The 9,804-nt window shown below is 48.0% G+C and overlaps 1 protein-coding gene across 1 annotated transcript in view; it reads right to left on the reverse strand.

Annotated features, from left to right (window-relative positions):
• LOC119421945 (serine/threonine-protein kinase SMG1) overlaps positions 1 to 9,804 on the reverse strand; it is a gene marked incomplete at its 3' end in the record, with an annotated part of 39,372 nt that overhangs the window by 1,303 nt on the left and 28,265 nt on the right. Inside the window, 1 exon segment of the mRNA XM_037689305.1 lies at positions 7,800 to 8,042. Coding sequence (XP_037545233.1) covers positions 7,800 to 8,042 — 243 coding nt within the window.

Consider the following 9,804-nt stretch of genomic DNA (forward strand, 5'->3'; position numbering starts at 1 on the left):
AGTTAACATTGTTGTGTAGTTAGCTTGGTTGTGTAGTTAACATTGTTGTGTAGTTAGCTTGGTTGTGTAGTTAGCTTGGTTGTGTAGTTAACATTGTTGTGTAGTTAACATTGTTGTGTAGTTAGCTTGGTTGTGTAGTTAACATTGTTGTGTGGTTAGCTTGGTTGTGTAGTTAACATTGTTGTGTAGTTAACATTGTTGTGTAGTTAACATTGTTGTGTGGTTAGCTTGGTTGTGTAGTTAACATTGTTGTGTGGTTAGCTTGGTTGGGCTCGGTTCTGTTTGGTTACGGCTCGTTTCTTTCTGAATATCAGAGTTCCTATGCTCTTGAATGCACCCTGGCTGTTCCGATGCTAGTGAACGCACCACTCTGTGTAAACAAAGTGCAGAGCTGCGTGTGTCGGTCCGAGTTTGTTTCTCAACACGGACAGAGCCTTGAGCTTCTGTTTGCGCTTTAATTCTGAGTGTAAATATTACTTAGATAGAGAACTTTACTAATTGGCTTTTATGTGAATGTTCCTGTAAAGTCCCTGAGACAACTTTGTTGTGATTTGGTGCTTTATAAATAAACTGAATTGAATTGAATTAAAATACCAGAAGAAACACAGCAAATAAATCACTCTAAACTGAATATTTGTCTCAGTGTTTTTAATGAGAAGACAACTTCATACCTTGCCACTCCAGTTCATTTCCTGGAGAACACCAAACCTCTGCTTTTTAGCACGGTCATTTTCACGCCTATCAGGAAAACAGTGGCTCTCCCACTGTGAGTCAACAATCTGCATGTCTAGCTTTGCTCAGCTTTATAATTCAAATAGAGTCTTCAGCTGCAGCAAGGGAGGAGCTGGTTTGTATTCAGTGAGTGAGAGGAGGGTCGGCACGAAGGTGCAGACTGGGAGAAAAAACGTTGGTTACGTACTGTAACCCCAGATTCTATGAGTATAAGCGTAGCCCTTTAAGGCCTTCGCTTTAGTGGGTTTATCCCGTTATGCAGAGCATAAGCACTGAAAAAATTAGTCCACGCCCACCTGCTGTGTGGGCCCCACCCGGTCCGTATAAATTACGTTAAGAGCGGGAAATCGGCTCCCAAAATAGCTTTTTTCTTCAGCCATTTAGGAGCCAGTGAGGCCCGACGCTTAAAGGGCTACGCTTATACTCATAGAATCTGGGGTTACAGTACGTAACCAACGTTCTATGTCGTATAAGCTTCGCCCTTTAAGGCCTTCGCTTTAGTGGGTAAAGGGCGAAGCCGATGTGGTCCTCGCCTCACTGGGTCCATTCGAACACAGTAAGAAGCGGAAGCTTGCCCAAAAAACGTCTTGTCACTCAGCTCCCCGTGTGCATAACTACGCATTGCGTAATTATGTGCCATGCACAGACGCATGTTGAGTAACTATGCGTTCTGACAAAGCATGAATGCCCCGGAAAAACTTTCAACGGGAAGAAGAAGTTGAAAAGGGGGGGGGGGGGCATGAACCAACTGGTTCATGGCTGAACAGTATAAACAGATTAATGTCCATGAATTGATTATTGATCAAATGAACTGATTGGTAACAATAGTCATGAACTGATTAGTGACAATAAAACCAAAATCACAGACACGACTTGTGACTGATAACAACATCTCACACTGTAATGCATGCAGACAGAAGTGAGCTTAAACAGAGTTCCATGAGAACAACAATATTCATTCTGTTAGAGCACTAAGGACAGAATGTGTCATGGAACGAGCCGTTACATCACGTAGGTAAAAGCGAATAAGTGAGCAGGGTGTTGACCATGCAGCCGCAGTGCAAATGTCCTGCATTGACATACCATTATGCAGAGCAGTCGAAGATGCGATACCCCTGGTCGAGTGTGCTTAGAGGTTGACAGGAGGCCCTAAATCTGATGCTCTGTAGGCTTCAGAAAAGGCCTCACACAGCCAGTGTGACAAGCGCTGGATGGATAACGGCGACCTGCAGAAGCATCTCTATAATGCACAAACAATTGTTGAGTTTGAAACGCATTGCAGCTGTGCGCGTTATGTAACACGTCAACGCCCGCACCGGGCAGAGAAGATGAAAAGATGCTTCCCCTTCTGATCTGTGGGGGGGAAAAGACCCCTCCAACGATATCACTCTTGATTTAAAAGAGCTCGTGATGTTTTAGGCATAAAAGCTGGGTTTGGTCTTAAATCAGCTGAACTACCGTCAGCCTGGATTCTGAGACATGACGGAGCGGCAGAGAGGGCCGATAAATCACTCACCCTCTTAGCGGATGTTAAAGCCAGCAGCAGGGCTGTTTTAAGAGACAAGAATTTAAGTGAAACCTGATCCAGAGGTTCAAATGGAGCTTTGATCAGGGCTCGCAGGACCAGTGTTAAATCCCACTGTGGAACGAGTGGGCGTGAAACCGGCCTATGTCTTTGTACACCTTTTAGAAACCGCTTCATCAGCGGGTGATTAAAAGCTGTTCTGTCTCCGAACCCTTCGTGGCAGGAAGAGATGGCTGCAGCGTACGTTTTAATCGTGCTGAATGCCAACTCCCTATCCATCAGCTGTTGAAGAAAGGACAGCACGCCACCTAATGGACATGAGGTGGCCTCCAGACCTTTCTCTATACACCAGCGCTGAAAGGCCGTCCACTTTGATGTGTACAGGGCTGTGGTAGATACAGCGCGTGAATCTTGAATTGTGCGCACTACCTCCTGAGGGAGACCCATCTTCTCTAAGCGGGACCGCTCAGCGGCCAGACCCACAGGTGCTGGCCTATTTCCGGGTAACTCCTGATCGCTCCTCCTGCTTGAAGGAGAGCATCTTCCCTCCATGGCAGTTTCCACGGACGACCCGACAACAGACGTTGCAGGACTGGGAACCATGGTGCGTTCACGCGCTCGGGAGCTACCAGGAGAGCTGTCAATCCCTCCTCCTGAACTCGGTTCAGGAACCGTAAAATCAGAGGGGGAGGGGGGAACGCGTACAGAAGCGTTTTGGGCCACGGGCTGTGGGCGAATGCATCCACCCCCAGCGGTGGATCGTCTCGTGGGCTCAGGGAAAACCATAATTGGCACTGAGCGTTCTCTCGCGTCGCAAACAGGTCCACAGCTGCTTTGCCAAACTTCTGCCACGTCTGAAACATCAGGTCTGGATGGAGGGTCCAGTCCGTGTGACGTGGGCCGCCCCTGGACATCACATCTGCTCCTCTGTTCAGAACGCCGGGTATGTAAACCGCTCTGATGGAAAGCAGATTTTGGTGAGCCCAACACAGTAGCTTCCGCGCAATGTGTAACATCTGGGCTGAACGCACACCCCCCTGGCGGTTTATGTACGCAGCAGTCACCATGTTGTCTGTGTGAATCAACACGTGTTGATTCTGTAGCACGGGAGCAAAATGCTGAATCACGTTCAGCACTGTGCGACACTCCAAAACATTGGTGTGGGCTGATGTGTGGTGGGGCCACAGCGCCCCTACTGCTTGAGATAGGCATGTCCCCCCCCAGCCTGACAGCGACGCGTCCGTGAAGACTGACACGTGTGACGAGGGTTTGCTGACGGGGACTCCCTCTGACAGAACCAGGGTGTTTCCCCAGTGTCGGAGGTCTGCTCTCACGGAGGGAGGGACAGTGATCATCCGTCTCTTTTGTTTTACTGGATCCACACGTAGACGCGCAAACCACCTCTGGAGGCGTCTCATGTGTAACAAACCCAGCGGAACCACTGTGTGAGCTGATGACATCATTCCCAACAGCTTCATGACGGAAACAGCTGTTACCACTTTGCCAGGTCTTACGTGGCGTAGTTGGTTTTTTAGAGTGTTGATTCTTGTTTGTGATAAGCGAGCCGTCATGGTAATTGAATTTAATTCCACTCCCAGATAAACAATTGTCTGGGCCGGGAAAATCGAGCTTTTCTTCCAATTTATGGCGAAGCCCAGATTTAACAGGTGTGATGCCAACACCTGAGCCTGTATCAGCGCTTCCTGTCTGGAGTGAGACAGGAGCAGCAAGTCGTCCAGGTAAAACAAAACTCTCATCCCTGCTCTGTGCAGTGGATGCAGGGCTGTCTCCACACACTTTGAGAACGTACGAGGCGCGAGGGAATACCCGAAAGGCAGCCTGTTGTACTGGTACTTCATCCCTTGAAAGGCAAAACGCAGAAATTTTCTGTGTTTTGGGATGATCGGTATGTGAAAATAAGCATCTTTTAGATCGATGGAAACAAACCAGTCGTTTTTCTGGATGTTGTCCAACAGCTGTCTGTTCGTCAACATGTGAAAAGGTCTGTTCATGATTGCTTTGTTGAAAGCTGACAGATCCAGAATCGGTCTCATCCCTCCGGTCCTTTTGGGGACCAGGAAGTAGCGTGAGTAAAACCCTGTGTTTTCCTCTTCGTTGGGAACTCTTGAGATTACACCTTTTATCAGAAGCTCTTGGACTTCTGCATTTAAGGCTGAGACTTGGTCTGGTGATGACAGGACCGTCTCTATAACTCCTCCGAACGGAGGGGGTCGGGTTGCAAACTGCAGCGTGTAACCCTTGCATAACACTCTGTCCATCCATCTGTCCGGCGAACAGGTTTTTTGCCACTCTGCGTAACGTTCGTGGAGTGGACGTGCGTTTAAATGATGTGCCGTGTTTTGAACGGATGTCATCCAAACCTCCGCCTCGACCGCCGTCATGCGTCGCGGAAATGTTTTCCGCGTGACCCAAGGCGAGGCTTCCTCGAAAGGGCTGATCTGCGCGCGCCCGTGCACTGTGTCTGGATCGCGGACCAACCTTCATGTCCGGGCGGGGCGGTGTGTGCTGAGGCGAGGCGTGTGTCAGCTGATGACGTCGTGAGGCTGCACGTTTAACGTCGCTGTGCGAACGTTGGGAGGTGGAGGGCGTGACGTCATCAACGCCGTGCTGTCGAAGTGAAGGTTGTGAGCCTCGCGGGAGCGCACGTTTTCTCTGGAGGGACGCGCGCCGCTCTCGCTGAGGGCGGGGCCCGTCATTGGATTCATTCAGCTGTCTCACGCTTATGCCGCCGTGAGCTGCTGATCGCTGAGACGCGATGGATGACGGCCGCTCGCGTTCGCTCAGGAGAGGCGTGTGTTGTTTTCGCTGAGAGCGGGGACCTCCACCGGACCCGGCCTGCGGTCCCACATTTATCCCTATGTGAGCCGGTGAGCGCCGGGCAGCTGTGCGTGCATCATCAACACAGCGCCGTTTGGATGGAGGCTGTTTGCCTCGCTCGGGTGCGCGTTTAACACCGCTTGGGTGGTGATCGTGCGGTTCTGATTGACAACAAATTATTTCGCTTACCGTGGTGTCACGTGAGCGTCTGGGCATGTGATGGAGCGACGGTGGATTTAAAAAACCTTTATTTAAGGACACCGGCTCTCTCTCTGTGGAGGATGTGTGTGTAGCGGCTGTGAGCTCATCCGAACTTACAGACTGGCTAAAAACAGGCATTTTGATTTTTGAAAAATCATTTATTTCAATTCCTGTGTCATTTATACACACATCCTCCGCAGACCGTCATTTCTTAAATCTTCTCACTCGAGAGCTCTGCGGTTTGTTTGCCCCGAGCGCCGTCTGCAGGCGATCTCTGGGGAAACGCTGAAGTGCAGGCTGCCGGACTGAGGAGGGGTGGTCTCTGGCGGGCGGGGCTGGTGGTGGAGCTGGGCGAGACGAAGCTGCTGCTGCCGTGGAGTGTCGATGTTTCTGCCTCTGCTCTCGACGGTCTCTCCAGCGGGCTGGGGGACGAGATGAGCCGCGCGGCTTGATGAGGTGGCGCACAGCTTCTGGCACCTCCTCCGACTGTTTCACTTCGCCAGCATGGTTTGAAGCTGCTCTGAACAGCGCGTCCGCGATGGCTTCATCAGGTCTTGTGCAGATTCTCCGGCAGCGAGGGGAGTAACGAAGCCAGGTGGGTCGATGGATCATCGTCATCCGCGCTGCAGTCCTCGACAGGCAAACCGTGGGAGAGGCACACATGTTGAGCTGGCGTCAGCTGCCTTACAGAGGGAGTTCTTCGTCTCCAAGGCAGGTCTGCGGCCTTCAGTCCCTTGGACATGCTATATGCTAGCAGCGCACGTTGTTGCTAACTGCGGCTGCCTGAAAACACGTCGGTGGGCTCGATTGGAGAGCGTGGTCGCCGTCTGGTTCCTCCGGAGGGACGGGACGCTGCTCCGACCTGGGCAGCTTCGCTCCGGAAGCTTCCGCGAGGCTTGGCTCCAGGGGGGGTTACCGAGGAATAGCCCCGCTCGGTGAATCCCTCAACTCTGGTGATGGGAGCGGACTGGGGACCGACTCCTCTAATCTACCAGGAAAGAACCGTCTGCGGCCTCGCCCGTCGAACGTCCTGTTGGAACGTGAGGCCGTATGGATCAAGACGGTGAGCCACAGTGGAGCCCAGTGAAAAACAACCTTTCCGCCGATCATCCGAACTGGCGGGAAAAGGCGAGGGACGTAGAAAAAAGGGGTCCCTTCATGTCAGCCTCCTCCTGGGTTCCGCCGGGCAACCCCTGAGGGCGCTGTCGGCCGGGAGCGGTGTGATCGCCGATGCGAAACGAGGTGGGATGGGGTGAGCATTCACTCAGCCCCCCTCCACCTACACTACGCTCCCCAGGAGGGAATGAGCAGCGGGGGCTGCAGCTGAGCACGCCTTGCCCCGGAGGAACCATCCGGTTCGGCCCGAGGGTCGGCGATAAGAGGAAAAACACAAGATGGCGTTGTCCAGCGTGTAGTGACCTGTCACTGGGAAATGTTCCCCGACGCTTACCTTGGAATAAGACTGCTGTCATCTTCTCCTCGGGGAGGAGAACTCACCGGACGACCGGAGGTCGACTGCCGGGCCAAGCATCCTTCACAAGGTTGGTCATTTACACAATTTATCTTCTTTGTTCTTCTGACAGTGCTATATTAGCTCGCTGAAGAAAAAATGGGAGCCGATTTCCCGCTCTTAACGTAATTTATACGGACCGGGTGGGGCCCACACAGCAGGTGGGCGTGGACTAATTTTTTCAGTGCTTATGCTCTGCATAACGGGATAAACCCACTAAAGCGAAGGCCTTAAAGGGTGAAGCTTATACGACATAGAACTGACAGATTTTCAAGTATAATTATAAATCTAAGATTATATCCTGGTGAAGATTCTCAGTCATCCAGGACATGATGAATTCAAAAAGCGTTCAATACAAATACAACTGGACTTTATTTGTAACAGAAGACGTTTCGCTCCTCATCCGAGGAGCTTTCTCAATTCAAAGAGCAGAGAGTGACAGATACAGGTTATAAGGCTGGGTGAGATAAGACACACACACACACATAAGACACACACACACACATATATGTAGATTGGCAGTTCACACCTAAAAACCTAAAACAGTAGTTTTACAGGATGCGAACAGTAGAACAAAGACCTACTGTTTTAGGTTTTTAGGTGTGAACTGCCAATCTACATATATGTGTGTGTGTGTGTCTTATCTCACTCAGCCTTATAACCTGAATCTCTCACTCTCTGCTCTTTGAATTGAGAAAGCTCCTCGGATGAGGAGCGAAACGTCTTCTGTTACAAATAAAGTCCAGTTGTTTTTGTATTGAACGCTTTTTGAATCTAAGATTATATCATTTCATATCGATAGAACTCATTTTATATCGCGTTTGAAATCATCTCGATATTTTTAAAATATCGGCATATCGCCCAGCCTGTACATAGAAAAATAAAACATAAGTTAGCACAAAGCTCAAGTCAAATATTCTGTTCACGTGCAGAACATGGAACAAGAACATAAGACAAGTCAAGAGTAGGCTTTCAAAAAGTTCTGCTTCCTACCTGCTGTCCTCAGGACCTTGGCCTTTTCAATCTGAACCTCTGGCCCCCATTTCTCTCCCAGGGTGCCCTCCAGGCTGAGCTGTCTGAAGGTCAGACAAAGGTCGTCCTTCTGCTTTTCCTGCGTCCCATCGCAGCACTGGCTGAGGAGGCGACAGGCTAAAACTATGTTGCCTTTTTTCCGGGAGAACTTGGCAGCAGTCAGACAAAGCTCCAGCAGATGGCCGTTTATGGACGAAGAATAACCTGGACAAGAACAAAAGTGGAAATCACCATGAGCTGTAACAATCTGAATACAACTCAGCTATTCCTTGCATTTATTTCACACTACAGGTTTTTAGAAGATGAATTTTCATTTTGAAATTAAAAAAAGTGATTTTTACAGAGTCCATGCTACAACAATGTAATTGAACCCTGAAAGAACTAATGGGATATTGTGTCCATGTTCGTTTTTTGGTGATGTCATCCATCCTGTCGAAGCTTAAGAACACTTTTAAAATGTATTTGTCAATTATTTTAAGTCCTTCAGTAACCTCACTGTAGGGGATCAGGTAGTCGGAACCAACAATGCATCTTTTAACAGATGTTCACCCTAACCGTTCAAAAGTTATGTAATAAATGTGAACCGACCTTGATTAAAAATTATAGTGAATTCTTGGCAATGTTGCGATTCCCCTCACTCAAACAAAAACACAAAACCCAGTCAGTTAAAGTCACAATTCTGTAACATTTACTTTCACGTTTGTGAACAATAAACAGTGTGGAATTATGGCAAGTATGAAATATGAGTGCACAGACCAATAGTGTTATTTTAAAAAGTGAATGAGGTAACTAGTTTTAACTTTGAGAAGACTTGTTCAAATTTAGGACGAACCTTAAAATTTAGGTAACTTTATCTTAGATTCGTATAGTTAACTAAAGGGGTCTAAAACTTAGTTGGCACTGAGGGTTGTTCCCTGTCATCAGGAGAAAGATGTTTATCCAACCGGATACATCCTATCCTCATTACCACAAGGTAGGGCTGGACAATATGGCCAAAACTTTTATCACAATATATTTCGTTATTTCGGTTGATAACAATATAATTCAATATCGATACAAACTATATAAAAACCTCAGGAAAAACTGTACAAACTGTACAAATAAATGAATGTTCACCTTTTATTTGTATTTAGCCTTCAAAAAAAATTGAAATCACCGTCAAATAAACATAAAATTCTCAACTTTGTCAATATTAATAGTTTTAACTTTAAACAACATAACATAACCCATGCAGCAAACATCTTTGTTTGCGGCATGGGTTTCTCTTTTGATACAGCTGGGGGTGTTGTTTCAGGTACACGTTGGCTCAAACTTTTATTGTGCTTCATCTTGTGACTCTCAGCAGATTCTATCGAGTGGAAACTCTTCAGATGGTGAACAAGTCTGATGTGTTCCCACCACTAGTTGGAATGACTCTCCGTCACATTTTGCAGCACACTGAAACCTGCAATTTATTGGAGCTTAGACAGCCAAACCACTTCCACACTGCCGTATTAGTCTTTTCTCTCTTATCAGTGATGTCATCTGCTTTCTCTTCGCTTGTAAAAGCTTGTTCAGTCACACACTGACAGTCATGGGAACTCATTTTGAAGCAAAAACTTAGCACGCGTTGGAGATTAGCCTAGCCTGCTACCGTTAACTCCTTCTGGACACGAGCTCCGCGTAACATCTACGTCAGCACGTACTTATGCAATTGTGTCGCACCTTTTTCTGTCCAGATTGAAACTGAAGCGGCCACTTCAATCTGAACAGAAAAAGAAATGCGTCAGTGAAACGCTGTAATCATAACAAAATATTGAAAATGTGCTTAAAACGCATATCATTGTTACTGAATAAATGTATATCACAACATATGTCAATAGAATTATTGTACAGCTCTACCACAAGGGATATGACGCCAAGGCCGGAGGTTCACGCTGTCACAGGAATGGATGTCTTTTCTTCAGGACCACATCTCGTCCAGCAA

The sequence above is a fragment of the Nematolebias whitei genome, chromosome 15 (assembly GCF_014905685.2).
Source record: "Nematolebias whitei isolate Nwh7 chromosome 15, NemWhi1, whole genome shotgun sequence".
NCBI classification, from domain to species: Eukaryota; Metazoa; Chordata; class Actinopteri; order Cyprinodontiformes; family Rivulidae; genus Nematolebias; species Nematolebias whitei.